The sequence below is a fragment of the Cupressus sempervirens genome, chromosome 10, assembly GCF_028749045.1.
Source record: "Cupressus sempervirens isolate cs-2001-9-10 chromosome 10, ASM2874904v1, whole genome shotgun sequence".
Classification (NCBI taxonomy): domain Eukaryota; kingdom Viridiplantae; phylum Streptophyta; class Pinopsida; order Cupressales; family Cupressaceae; genus Cupressus; species Cupressus sempervirens.
Genome location: NC_143127.1, coordinates 466,811,370 through 466,826,781, shown reverse-complemented (window position 1 = coordinate 466,826,781; position 15,412 = coordinate 466,811,370). Strand labels below are relative to the sequence as shown.

The 15,412-nt window shown below is 35.1% G+C and overlaps 1 protein-coding gene across 1 annotated transcript in view; it reads right to left on the bottom strand.

Moving 5' to 3' along the window:
• LOC149534719 (Sas10/Utp3/C1D family) overlaps window positions 1-8,973 on the bottom strand; it is a 43,119-nt gene extending 34,146 nt beyond the window's left edge. Inside the window, exons 1-3 of the mRNA XM_089804124.1 lie at window positions 8,552-8,973; window positions 8,188-8,243; window positions 7,988-8,042 (exon numbers count right to left, since the gene is read on the bottom strand). Coding sequence (XP_089660250.1) covers window positions 7,988-8,042; window positions 8,188-8,243; window positions 8,552-8,744 — 304 coding nt within the window. The 5' untranslated portion in view covers window positions 8,745-8,973. The remainder of the gene's footprint in view (window positions 1-7,987; window positions 8,043-8,187; window positions 8,244-8,551) is intronic.
• Window positions 8,974-15,412: the final 6,439 nt, after the last annotated feature.

Genomic DNA, 15,412 nt, shown 5'->3' with positions numbered 1-15,412 from the left:
CAGATCCCCCCTAAGTGACCTCACTACAAAGGAAGAGATTAAACGCTTGATCCTCCCTGTTATATTTATCATTCCATATATCTTTCCATTCACCCTCCTCTTTATACCCTCTCCATATTAGCTTGGCAAGTAAAGAATCGTTCACACTATTGATCTTTCTTAGTCCTAGTCTTCCTTTTTTTATTGGCATGCAAACTTTATCCCGGGCAATCAAAGCCTTTCTTTTCTTCTTTTCTATACCCATCCATAAGAAATGTTTCTAAATTTTTTCAATGGCCCAGGCATATTTCCTAGGAATCTTAAAACCACTCAAAGCATACAGAGGCATATTCTGTAAAGTGGATTTAAGAATACTAATCTTACCTGCCTGGGTAAGGAGGGAACCTTTCCAACCAGCTCACTTTGAGTGGATTATGTATATCAAAGAACTCCAGAAGGACTCAGGAGGATCAAGACAAAGAGGAAGACCAAGATAAGATCCTGGAAGACTACCAACCTCACAACCAATGATTCTTTTGATTCTGTTTTGCCTATTCTCATTAACATTGATAAAGTAAATCAAGCTTTTGTTCCAGTTAATAATTTGTCCAGTAGCCTACCCATAATCCTCAAGAGCCTTCTTGATAATTCTCGCATTTTTGACTGAGGCTTCTCCCACCACAATTGAGTCATCAACAAATTGTTGATGAGAGCAAGTTAAATTCTTAGAATAAGGTTTTAGACCCACGAAATCCCCCTTAAGAACCATTTTTTCCACATATCTACCTAAACATTCAGCCATGAGAATGAATAGGATAGGAGATAGCGGGTCCCCTTGTCTTAAGCCACAAGAAGCCCGGAAGAAAGAAGTCGGAGAACTATCGACAAGAGTAGAAAAGGTGGTAGAGGAGACCAGCATAAGGACCAATTCCAAAAATCTTTTATTAAACCCAGAAGCTTCCAGCCCTCATTTCAAAAACTCCCAATCTACCCTATCATAAGCTTTGGATAAGTCAAGCTTTAATAAGAACCCCTCTTTCTTGGATTTAGCAAGGGAGTGAATATTTTCATGCACCGTAATGTTAGAATCCAAAATTTGCCTGCTTGGAACAAACCCATTTTATTGTCTCGAAATCAAAGAAGGTAATAAAGATAAAATCCTAAGAGTAAGAACTTTGGATATGATTTTATAAAAAGAGTTACAAAGACTTATTGGTCTAAACTGGTCCATACAATCAGCACCAAGCTTTTTGGGGATCAAAGCCAAAAAAGTACCATTCAACTCCTTAAGGAGTTTTCTAGACCCAAAGAACTCTTTAACACCATTAAAAACATCCTCTTGAATTATATGCCAATAAGTATGAAAAAGAGGAAGGGAAAACCATCCAGACCAAGAGCTTTATTTCCCTCAAAGGAAAAAACAGCCTTAGTAATTTCATCATTGGTAGGGATGGCAGTGAGTTATTTATTCTGATCATCTGAGATGCTTTTAGGGATACACTCCAGATACTCCTTTTGCTTATCCTTATCCAGATTGGGTTCACTCTCTGGCAAACCACTAAAAAAATTCATGGCTTCCCTTTTAATAGCCTCATCGTCATTAGTAAAAAGACCATGAGCATTGAGTCTAGAGATCTTATTAACCATTCTATGCTTCAAAGTAGTCATATGGAAAAATTTAGTATTCCTATCCCCCTCTTTTAAAAAAAATTCTAGACTGTTGTCTCTAGTACATCTCCTCCATGGTAATAATATCATGCATCTCAATCAGCTTCAAATCTTCCTCCTTCCTAGACACGTACTCATAACACTCAAACTGAATGCTATCCTGAATCTCCTTTAATTCCTCAAGAATCCTCCTTTTTCTGTCACAAATGTTCCTAAAGGTTTCCTTGTTCCATCTTTTGATATTATATTTAACATTCCTCAATTTTTTAGCAACTTTAAACATGGTTGTTCCCTCCACTTGAATACCCCACCAAACCTTAAAAAGGTTTTCCAACCCAGGATGGAGAGTCCACATTTTTTCAAATCGAAAGGGATAGTGCTTCTTAGTAGTGATTGGGTCAGCCAAAAGAAAAGTGAGGTAATGGTCAGAGCCCACTCAGATGAGCAGATAGAGAGCATTTATCATACAAAAACCAATTATTACTAATAAGGGCTCTATCCAACCTCACTTGGATAAGGTCTTTCCCAGACCTTCTATTTGTCCAAGTATAGTCAACACCATGCAGAGCCATGTCATGCAGAAAATGGCTATCAATAAACTCCATCAAATCCAACCTATTGTCCAAGTTGGTCTGATTGCCCTCCATCTTCTCATTTTCTTTCAGAGGCATATTAAAGTCGCCCATAATAGCCCAATTCTCATCCACAAAATTCTTTCTCTGATTACAAAGATCAACCCAAAGATCTTTCCTACTCCATTTAGTGTTAGGTGCATAAATATTAGTTAACACCCATGAAGTGCCATCCTTAGTATTAGAAAATCTAATATTCATCATATTTCTATTCTATGAAACAAGTTCCCCACAAATAAATCTATCATTCCAAAAAAAGCCATACCTCCTGAGGCCCCATCAGCATCACCCCCTAGAATCTTGCCACTTTTAAACAACAACAGACTTTCAACTTTATCTTTAAGCATCTTACTTTCCTGCAAAAGAGCAATATCCAGCTTATTATCTCTAATCATGTTACTCACTATATCTTACTTATAAGGATTATTTAATCCTGTAATATTCCATGAAATAAACTTCATTTCTTATGGAAAGATTTTGAACCCAAGATAGTCTTCTGACTACCATCCGCTATACTTTTGTTGGTCTCCACAATTCCTTTCTACACATTAGAAGGTCTCCCTGCAAAAATAGGGGTTTGGCCAACATACCCGGATTTGATACCCTTCCCAACTAGGGTAAGGGGTTGACAGCCATCCCTAGCTTTGTCTTTCCAAACGCATCCGAAAGCTTGTGGTTGGCTTTCGGCCAGCTTCCGAACGCATCCGTGGGCCCAACAGCCAAAACAAATATAAAAACCCCAAAAACAACTTAAGTTGCCCAATATGCACATGTTGTAATTGTTTTTTTAGGTTGGTTTTGCTATGAAACCCAAAAACAACCCTAAAGGTGAATGTTGAAGCATTCACAACTCATTTTGGAATTTTGTTTATACCTATGGCCACTTCTCATTTGGTCTCTAGTTTGCATTGCCATTATGACGCCAAGTTCAACATTTTCGAAGAGTATCGATCAAAGGGCAAGAGATAGCTTTCTCAAATGAGTTTAAATCATTCAAGGTAAACAATCAATCCCATTCTTGAGTATTTTGATGAATTTTTCCAAGTTCTTGAAGAAATTTTTCAAAAAAAAATTCAAATTTTTTTTTGAAAGATATATAGAAGTAAGTTTGGGTATCTATTTTAGTAGTTTTTTCTCACTTCTTTCCACTTCTATGCATGATATTCATAGTTGTTAGGACCTAATTAAAATTTATTTATTTTCTTATAGAATAGGTTGCAAAAAACTAGGCAAGAATGGATACCGATGGTAGTGCTAGTCAAAGTTCAGTTGGGGGCCATGGAGGGCAAGGCACTGATAATTTTAAAACTAATATAGGTTCTCCTTTGTGGAGACATATAACACAGAGATCACAAGTTGCAGGAGGTGGCTCATACTATTGGAAGTGCAATTATTGTCAAAGTAACAAAGGAAAACCTTTCAATAGCTCATATTCTAGGGTGAAGCTTCATTTCATGGGCCCTGCTAGCAAAGGATTTGGAATGTGCACAGGCAAAAATGGTACTGGAATGACAAGTGCAGAAATACTTTCATTTGTAAGAGAACAAGAAGTTGTTGATACATTGATCAATAGATCAAAAAAAAGCTACTATCAAGGTCCATCCTCAAAGAGCAAGATGCATGCACCCACTGAAACAATTGCATCCTCCCAACACCCATTCTTGCAAGTATCTGTGCCAGAAGAGGATAAGGAAGAAGCAGGAATTTCAACCCGCAAAAGAGGCCCATTGCACACCGCATTTAAAACGGAGGCAAGAGACCGTGCTAATGAAGCTACTGCGCGTTGCCTCTATGCAAATGGGCTTCCTTTCAACTTGGTGAGATCACCATATTGAAAGGAAATGGTGGCAGCAATCAAAGAATCACCAGCTGACTACACAGGCCTGGGGTATGAAAAGGTGTACGACTCTATTGCAACAAGAGAAGACACATATAATGAAGCTGATCCAAATATTTATCTCAAAAGATATAATGAACTTATGTTGATCCTTGTTCTTTATGTTGATAATCTCTTTATTACAAGAGACGATTAAATGATTGTCAAATGCAAAAAGGATTTAACTTCCGAATTTGAAATGAAAGATCTAGGTTTAATGCACTACTTCCTTGGTCTAGAAATTTGGCAACAATCTAATGAGATCATTACTAATCAAGGTAAACATGCTCTAGACATCCTTAAGAGATTTGGTATGCTTGATTGCAAGCCAAATGTGACTCCTATGGAATCTAATTTGAAGAAACTTCAAGTAGTTTCAGCTGATTCAGAATTAATTGATTGTACTCCTTGCAGGCAGCTTATTGGTTCTCTCATGTATCTTGTCAATATGAGGCCTTATATTTGCTTTGTTGTTAATACTTTCAATCAGTTTATTAGTGAGCCAAGAAAATATCATTTCATTGCAGCTAAACATATTTTGAGATATGTCAGAGGGACCTTACAATATGGATTGAGCTTCTCTTGTTCTAATGATTTGCAACTTCATAGTTTCTCAGATTTTGATTAGGCTGGTTGTATCGTGGACAGAGAGAGTACCTCAGGTTTTTGTTTCAGCCATGATTGCTTGGTGCAGTAGGAAGCAAAAATGTGTAGCTCAAAGCACTGTTGAAGCTGAATATGTGGCAGCCTGCTCACTCAGCAACTCGAGAAGTTGTTTGGCTTCGAAAACTTGTAAGTGGATTATTTAGAAAATCCCCTGAATCTACTACAATTTTCTGTGATAACAAGAGTTGCATAAAGATTTCTATAAATCCAGTTTTCCATGACAAGTCAAAGCATATAGAAATCAAGTATCATTATTTAAGGGACATGGTACTTCGAAAAACTGTAGAGCTGAAGTATATCAGCACTGATGATCAAACTGTTGATATTCTCACTAAGCCTCTTTCTAAGGTGAAATTTCATTATTTTAGAGATAAGCTAGGTATGGTAAATCTTAAGACTTTAAAGGAACAAAATCTAGTTTTGTAAAATTTATCTATAACCATTTTTGATGTGTGAACTAATAAATATTGTAAGATCAGCTATGACAACTCTTTTACTATGTGATAGTAAATATCATGTTGAGCGAGTCCATGATATTATCACATTGAGAAATTTCGTGATAAGAGTTGGATGTCATCTTGAGAGATTCCATGACTATTCATGTTGAGAGAGTTCATGAGTAAAGGCTTAGTTGTGAGTCTTATAAATTTCTTATGTTGAGCAATTCCATGATTATTAGTTATGAATAAATTATTTTTCGTGTGAGCTATTCCATGATTATAAATAATTGGGTTACTGTGTTAAGCATAGGAATGCATACTCATCTAGTTTCTAAATTTCATATCAGCTAAGAGTGAGCGTCAAATATTTTAGCTTTATATGAAATTCTAGATATTACGATTTATAAATGGAAAATTTGTATTAACATATATCTAGAGGAATTTGTTTGTGTATCCGAACAGGTGTCTCATTTTTCATATCTCGTTTCATTATGGGTCCCACATAGTTGTTGGCAATGGTTATTTTCTCCTTTCCGTTACATATTGCAAAGGGGGTTATCGCATAAAGGTAATTTGATACATTCATGAAATAGTAATCAACGTGGGTATTTTCTCTCTCTTGTCACCACTTGCATCTCGTCGCCATTCAATCCTCGAGTAATGATTGAATCAGGAGCAGTTATATAATCTTTTGTATTACCTCACGGCTACCAATTTATTGATGAGCGATTTTTGGAGAGCTTTCTTCAGGTGATTGGCATTATATAATCTGCTCCCTCTTCATACACATTTTTGGAGATCTATCAATTACACTCTCTCAGATTTCCATCTTTCATCTTAGTTGTGTTCAAGTTCTCTAAAGTTTTGGTATTGTATTTAATATTTTTTGATGTGTTCAATATCATCGATTTTACTTGCCTTCATCAGAGGTGTCTGAAAGGATTATTTGTTCATGTATTCATAGAGCAGTAGCTATGACTTTTGTAATAAAGTTTTCTACATAAATAAAAGGATTCATTTTTGGGGCTAGGTGGTTTCGTCATCTTAGAGGGTTTTTCCTAGGATATATGGAGATGTTTGATTTACAGTTTCTAGTCCAGATTTAACACTTCTCACTGGAAGAAATGCATGAAAAAGTGAGGGTAGAATTTGGGTTGTTTGCTTCGGGATTAAAGCATTCTCCATTTGCACTAAAGGAACAAAACAGAATGGGATCTATCACATGGTGGTACATGTATGGTCAACCTTTCAAGTATCTTCAACCTCTTGCAATCAAGGTCCTATCACAAGTAAGTTTTTAATTTTGTTTTGTCTTAAACTTTTATGTTTACACTTGCATTCTATAATTTAGTGTTTCACACATTCTTTAAAATTAATTTTCTTTTAATTTGTATGTTTTGTGACAACTATCTAGATTGTTAGTTCTTCTGTCGTTGAAAGGAACTGGAGTACATACTCCTTTATCCATTTAGTGAAGTGCAACCGTTTGGAAACCAAGAAAGTTGAGGATTTGGTCTTTGTCCACACCAGCGTGCATCTTTTGTCACGTAAGAATGATCATTACAAGGAAGGGGCAACAAAGCTTTGGGATGTAGCCCTTGAGTGTGTGGATTTGGATGCAGCAATTCATGATCTTACTATAGTCGGAGATGGTGATGAGGATAGCGTGGCACGTGGTGAATCTAGCATAAGTTGAACCATGTTTGGTTCAAATGATCTTTCAGCGGTTGGAGATGATGATGAGAATGTGGATTTTCTTGTGAATCCCTATGATTCAGACTCTAATGCATATTTGTTGATTGAATCTTCAATCATTAACTAAGTTTTCATTTTGTTGGAATCTTGAACATGACCTATTTGAACTTATTGTCTAAGACTAAACTCTAATGTTGGACAAGCACATATTGATATATCATATGAATTTTGAAATATCATGAATTTTGATAAAGGGTCAAGTATCATAGTCATACTATCAAATGATTTGTTTTTGTATATTTCTTGCATTTCTTTGCACACATATATATGTGTGTGTGTGTGTGTGTGTGTGTGTGTGTGTGTTTCCTCCCACATCCACATCCAAAAATAAATAAATAAATCCCTGCATCTGAATCAGTAACTTAGCCACAATCCAATAATAGTTTTTACATTTGTATCAAAACTATAAATCACAATTTCTTACTTCCATTATTCTGTTCCAACAAACTGTCCCCTGGTAACTCTCTAGTTAATGTAAAAGGAAAACTTTTTCAAGCATTGCCCCTAGGCTTCAAAGCAGCATCCCAAGGATTTGTGTTGTGTCATATTGTCCTAGGAATTGTACCCAAAGTTGTTGAAGTGTTGCCCACACCAGCATTGCAATTAGGTAAACAATGGAGATTGAAATCACATCAAGAATTTCATTAGTCATTAATTTAAATACATATATTTAGAAAATTTATATTAATATATTAAAATTTGATTTCAAGGTTGGCATCTACGTCGCTTCTATGTTGATTTAAGTTGATTAGGTGGATTACCTGGTTTCTACGTTGAATATGTTAAATGGAGAGGAGGTCCCCTTGTGACTTCCAACATCGTACGGGGCTTTTAAAAAAATGGCTTAAGGCTCTACTCCGAACTCACAACTCAAAAGCAAATGCATTTCAATAGCGATGCGACAATGAATATTGAAACAAACAAAGAAAATAAAGGAACATTGTGACAAAACTTGGTTATGTGGTCCGAACCTGAACTCATATCCATATAATATTCCACTTTGCTTGTATACATCTCCAATCTCTCCTGGCAAAACCACAACATTAATTCTTACTAGTTCTAAAATGCTTGATATTTCTTGTTACTGAAAACCTTCCCACCGAAATCATTCAAAATTGAACTAGACTGACTCAACACAATCCAGAAAGACTAAGGGATTCCTCAATCTTACCATCTCCTTCTTGAAAGGATGATCCTCCACTGATTCTCCAACGAACTGTAGTTGCACTGCCAAAACAAACACCATATTCAATTAACAAAAATAGGCAATATCTGAAAACCCTAATTTTAAATTAAAAACTTAAGGATTTGTGGAAGCAAATAGAGTTTAAGGTTTGAAAAAGAGAACCCACAGCTTTGAATGTATCAAAAACATTTGGGACTCGGATAAGAAACACAGTCAAAGTCGCTATCAGATGCTTCTTATCAGCTAAATTAATAATAAATATAGATTCCAAGACACCCTTTAGAAAATTTAGAGCGTAGTAGGCAATATGCAGAATGAATTAGTACCAAATGTCTTGAACAAAGCTTACTAGCATATAGTGTAGCGGCTGCCTTTGCCAAAGTCAGAAAGAGATAGGCACGATCAAGAGGGGGTATTTCAGCCAAAACATCTGGATCACAGACTGCCAATACATCTCTTACGTTGGACTCCACCTCCTCACAGTGACTACTTACGCTTTCAAGGGATTCAATTATATCTACTGGGACTCCCCGGCTCGCCATTTGAAAAAAAATCACAAAAAAGAGTATTTTATCCTTCTAAGTTATAAACTCACATCCCGTTCATGGCTCTCTGAGAGCTTCGAAAGAAATTGTTGATGTTACAGCGTCGTTGCACAGGAAAGAAACAAATACAGCCTTATTTCATGGTAGTTCCAGTTTGGCCGAGGTAACATGTACTAAAACAAGAGACGCGATACGTCAGAGTTCCGGCCTAACGCATAATGATTGTAGAGATGTAGATGAGTGAAAATAAGGTTAAATAGTTCTAAATTAACATTGTGAATGTATTAATTTTTGCTTAGAAATGCACTTGTGATATGATAGAATAACTAATATTTTGTTATTAAGTTTTCGTGTTATATTATTATATATTTGGGTATTTAAGTCTAAGAATAAGAGACCAACGTACCCAATATGGCACTAACCACCTAATATCATACTACGATCAATATATATGCTTTAGACAAATTTGCACTTTCTACATTGACAACTTAAAATATGTGCAATGAGAAAAGTTATCCATACCAATATTTGAATTATAGAACTTGAAGAAGTGATGAAGCATTTGGAATATCACATTATATGTTTAAGCATGTTATGCATGCTACTAGAGAAACATAAGTTGTTGGAAAAACTTCCTCAACGATTAATACATATAAATTTGATGTTGATGAATAAATATGATGTAATAAATAAAAAATAGAATATAACTATTTAATTTTAATACATAGTTTATAAAAATTTAATAATAATTTACATATCTTTTAGAATTGAATTTTTTTTTTTTGTGATTATTTTTTTTAGTATGTTTTTTTATGTAAAATATAATTATTAATTTAATATTAAAATATATATTTAAGTTTTAAATATATTTAAACTAAATGATAAATTGTTTAAATATAAATTATTAATAATAATAAATGATATAATTTACAAATTTTAACACTTATCAATTATACATATTACAAACACTATTATAAAATATAATTAAAAAATAATATTGTTTAATTTATTTTTACAAAAGTAAAATAATAGTAATAATTCAACTACATTTATTAAAAAATCAAAGTTTTAAAAAAATTAGAAATTCAAATACAAAGATATAACATATTGAAATTATATTGTTAGTAAGAATTAATATTGATTAGACATTTTGTCTGAGGTGGAAGATAAAATGATTGAAAAAAAAAATCTTATCAACAAATGTGGAAAAGATAAAGTTGTAATTAATGCATTCATTAATACAAAATGAAGTTAGAAAATATTTGTATTTTTGTGGAAGAAAATTAATTTTCTCCCACACCAAAAATAGTATGGATCAATAGAATGGATGAAAAATGTGATTTATAAAATAATGAAAAATTAGAAAATGATATAAACATTTGAAATTTCATATAATGTTTTTAATTCTTTGATTTGATTGGTCAGTGTTAATGTCATATTAGGAGTGACATGAATGCATAAGTATTCCTGCCTATGGTAGGAACTAAAAACAATACTACCAAATTATATGTTTTAGATTTAGGAGTTCAATGAGATTAGAGAGATAACATCGACCCAAAAAAAACAATATTATTATTATTAGTCGCGGAACTAATGATTTGAGTGGTCTCTTTCAATTTATTTTTAATAGCACTTGTTCCTATAGGCCCAAGGGTTGGCCCATTTTTTATTTATTCATTATATGGATCATTTACTATAATTTACATAACTAATGATATAAGTAGTCAATTTAAAGGAACAAATGATAATGTTAGATATTTAAACAAAGTCATCAAATTTTGGAAATTTTGAAAATTCAGATTTGTAGCTAACTTATATGATATTGGTAGAGTGTATCTATAGTTTGCAAACCACAACATTTTTTCTACAAATGGAATATTCTAAGTCTTAGCAATCTTTTATGTTGCTCTACCTAAGTCCTTTCATAATTTAATGTGAAAGTGATAACTACCTAGCTAGAGCCAATTTAACAAGTTATATTTAAACAATACAGAAGTCCATCTTGATCATGTATCTAGGGATTGAGATTTAATATGCAAATAAAAAGTACACATGAAACTAAATTTCTCACAAATTTAAGTGAGAAACTTAAAACAGTTGAAAAAGGCTAATACCTTAAAATTTGAAAAATGAAAAAAAAATCTTTTATAATTTGAAACCAAATAGAGAAGAAAAAATTATCACTTTAATTTATGGCACATCCCAAAACATTTTTTTTCTTGGTCATGAAAATTGAAGTTCTCAACCTAATGAAGATGGGGAGCATTTTCCTCATGTAGTTAACTTAACAGATGCATCTCCCTTGTAGTCACTAAACTATTCTTTGTCAAAAAAAAATTACAAGTTATCCTGGTCTTTTGTGAAAATCTCCCCAAGTTTTAGAATTGTAGTCCAAAATTTTAATTTTAACACAACAAATAGAATTCAACTCTAGCATGATGAATTAGAATTATGGTCCAAACTTTAAATTCTAACACAACAAATAAAATCTAGCTCAAGCATGATGAATTGCACCATGATATTCTATTTAACTTTGTGGAAAAGCCCGTGGAAGCATGGGCAGGCCCCATGAAGGTGAGTGAAACATGATTGATTCATATCTTTCTTTCCTTTATATTGTTAATTGTGTTTCAGTAGTATTGCTTCCCTTATAGGGTGCATAACTCTTGCCCAACTTTGACTCTAAGCCCCCACAATTATCAAGATATGTTATGTGGAATTCAACAACTATTGTGGCCTATAACCCAAGGTGAACACAACTGTCACTAACTACAGTCCATGCTATCACTATCCATAAATCATAGGGAATTACACTAAATAGAACCACCATTAATATAGGTAAAATTTGAAAGGCAAGGGCTCACCTTTAAAGTGGTCTCCAATGTCAAGTCCCAAGAATGCTTCACATTGAACCCACCTTCTCTTTCAAACATTGTTGCAAAATGGAAAAGAATCCAGACAACATTATTAGAAATATACTTTACTACAGTTGCTCTTGCATTGTGCTCAAGTATTTTCTATCTACTACACAACCACTTTGATAGTTTTAAGGTTCATGTCATTCATGCCTTTATCTTCAGCTACATTTCTACTTCTAATCCCTTTAACTTTTACATCTTCTATAGGTTAAACCCAATGATGAAGACTAAGGAACCAAGTGAATTATTGTGTTCCAAACATTTTGTTGCTATATTTCTTTTGATAAATCTACCAAAGCAATATTTCATTACACCACTACCATATAAATTCATCTTGATTGGATGTTTCTCTCTACAATACTACTTTCTACAATTAAAAAGTGTTGTTTTGCAATGTAATGTTTCCATTATAAAATAAATAATAAATCAAAATTTTGTAACAGGTTGATTAATTTAATGTATCTCGGACCCCTTTTTTTTTTTTTCCGTAGTTTGTGTCGCCGTCAGCTATCTTTGTACACCCTCAGAAAGTTTTCCGACAGGTATTTAAGTACGACTTGTAAGTTGTGGTTGGTATGCATTTTGGATTACCTCTTTATACTATGAACTCATGTTTAGGGTACTCTATTGTTCGCCATTTTGGAAGTGAATGATCTTCCCTATTTGGCTTATTATACTTTTTGGTGGGATTCAACCCTCACCCTATTTCGTCAGGTGTTGCACTTCGCTCAGATCTAGCAAATCGGAGCACCATCTTTCGACATATATTGAAAAAATTATTTGTATTCAAGTTTCTAATCTTGTATCTAATCTACTTGTGTTGTGTATGAATGAATTTCGGATTCATTTCTGTAACGTGTGGCATCTGGACATTTTTGTACGGCTTCCTCTTTACCCATATGAATTCCATCACTCCCTACCCATACACTCTAACACTGTATGACCCTCACCCCCCTCCAGCATTACCACATGGCCTCCAGCATGATCCCTAATAGCCTCTAGCATTGTCCCTACTCCCCTCCAACATTACCGTGCAACCTCCAGCATCATCCCTACTCCCCACCAGCATTACGTAGGGCCTCTAGCATCGTCCCTACTCCCTTCCAGCATTATCGAACAACCTCCAGCATTGTCCCTACTCCCCTCCAGCATTACTGTATGACCTCCAGCATCATCCCTACTCTCCTCCAGCATCATCACTAACAACCTCCAGCATTGTCCCTACTCCCCTCCAGCATTATCGTACGGCCTCCAGCATCATCCCTACTCCCCCCAGCATTATTGTATAGCCCCAATTTTAGTATCCATACTTTGTGTTACATACCCAAAAAAAATTAGGAATCATATTCTTCTTTGTCACACGCATACAAAGGTCAAGAACATTATAGTGGTATCAGAGCTTTTGATCTTGCCTGCTTGTGGAAGTGAATGCAAGTTTATACTCAGAGGAGAAAATAAAATAACCCTATTGATAGAATGGAAAATCATCAGGATCCTACGACAAAACTCATGAATCTTTTAAGAGAGATGAATAGAAATCAAATGCAAATCAATGAAACCCAAAGGCTTACGCAGGAAACTCTACAAAAATTGGTCGAGGGAAAGACTACAAGAGAACAAAATGGGCATAGGGACAATTATGTTTTCAGAAGGACAAACTTTCAACCCTCTTGCTCTCGACCCTCGATACCCATCTTCCTTCCAAAGATGGAAGCACCACATAAAGGAAGAGAGGCCACTTTTGAGGAAATGCAAGAAAAACTTTAGGAAGATTGGTTGAACACAAATATGGAAGGAGATATATCTTATAGAGACTATGTTGATCTAAGAATGAGATATTCTAGCATAGGAAATTGCAGTTATTTTAATGATGATCTCAGGAGAAAGATCGGAAAGGTGAACTTATCACCATTTGATGGATCTGGAGTCATTACCGCACAATCATGGGTCCTAAAGGTAGATACCTATTTCCAACTCAATCCAATGCCCGAAGAGGAAGCAATCAAGTTCGCAGCACTTCATTTGGAAGGAGTGGTGCATGAGTGGTGGCATCATGGACTGGTCACTCTCGGTCATGACTAAGTGACCTCTTATGTTGAGTTTATTGAGAGACTCATTGATCATTTTGCTGGGAAGGATCTTGAGCTAAACTTCAAAGATCTGGCTTAGTTAAAGAAAATGGGCATGGTAGACAACTATGTCACTGAGTTCCAAAGGCTATCCGTATTAGTCACAAACATCTCTGAAAAATGTCGAATTGTGTTATTCATGGATGAGTTGAGAGAGCCTTTGAGAGGCTAGATCAGAGGGTTCAACCCGAGTACACTCAACAAAGCAATTAAGAAGGTGCATTACATGGTTGTATCTTCCTCCAAAACTCACACAATTACACCAACACCATCCCCACAAGAAGACAAAGACAAGGAGCCAATTCAGAAAAAACCTCAGTTAGATGAAGAATCTTGGCAAGGACTCCAGAGGAAAAAGCTTTATTTCACATGCAAAGAACCATGGGGTCTTGGTCATTGCTGCCTCGGGAAGGGAAAGATTTATTACATTGAGGTTATGCCTAATGACGATGAAGAACAAATACCTACAACGACTAACGAAGAAATTACCCAACAAGAGAGAATAAATATCCTGATACAAAAGGGGGTTCCATTGCTATCCTCACTATACTGACCGGAGGTGGTATCTTCAAAGTTCATGGCACACTTTACAGAAAACGAGTCCCAATCATGATTGATAGTGATGCCACACTCAATTTCATCAAATTATTTTTTGTCACTAGTAAAGGCCTACATACAATTGAGCACAGAGGATTTGAGGTTAAGGTTGTAGGAGGAACCTTGTTACCTTGCACTGATGTGATCCCATGGCTACAAATTTCCATGGGAAACTATACCCTGGTAGATGATTTCTTTGTCATAGATTTGGTTGATACTGATATCATTGTGGGCATCCAGTGGTTGGAAAGTCTTGACCAGTACACTCAAAGTTTCAAAAGGATGGACTTTTCATTCAAGACAGATGACAAGAAGGTGTTGCTAAGAGGAATGACAAATAAAGGATCGAGGGAAGTTACAATCAAGAAAATAGAGGCAATTTTTCAACAGGAGTTGGCCCTAGATGCTGCAAATAAAAACAGATAGTCAACACCTCATCGCATTCCTTGGATAAGTGGCGGGCTCATCTATTGGCTGAGTATTCCAAGAACACTTTTGCATGTGAGTTGATGGATGGTTATGTACATGATGAAAAATACAAGGTTATTGATGACATCATTTACTTCAACAGGAAGATCTACTTAGTGCTTGACTTAGAACTGAAGGAACTGATGACAAAAGGTTTCTTAGAACTAGGTTTGCATTTGCTTGAGGACAAGCAAATTTTGGGACGGGAGGACTGTAATGTTCCTATTACAACATAAATAATAAATCAAAATTTTGTAACGGGTCAACTGGTTTAATGTATCTCAAACCCATTTTTATTTTTGTTTCCATAGTTTGTGTCACTGTCGGCTATCTTTGTACACCCTTGAAAATTTTCTCGACGGGTATTTAAGCACAGCTTGTAGGTTGTGGTTGGTATGTGATTTGGATTATTTCTCTTGTATTAAAAATTCTAGTTGGGATTCTCTATTGTTCACCATTTTGGAAGTGAAAGATCTTCCCTATCGCCTCTTCCAGTTTCGGTGGGATTCAACCCTCACCCTATTCCGTCACGTGTTGCACTTCGCTCAGATCT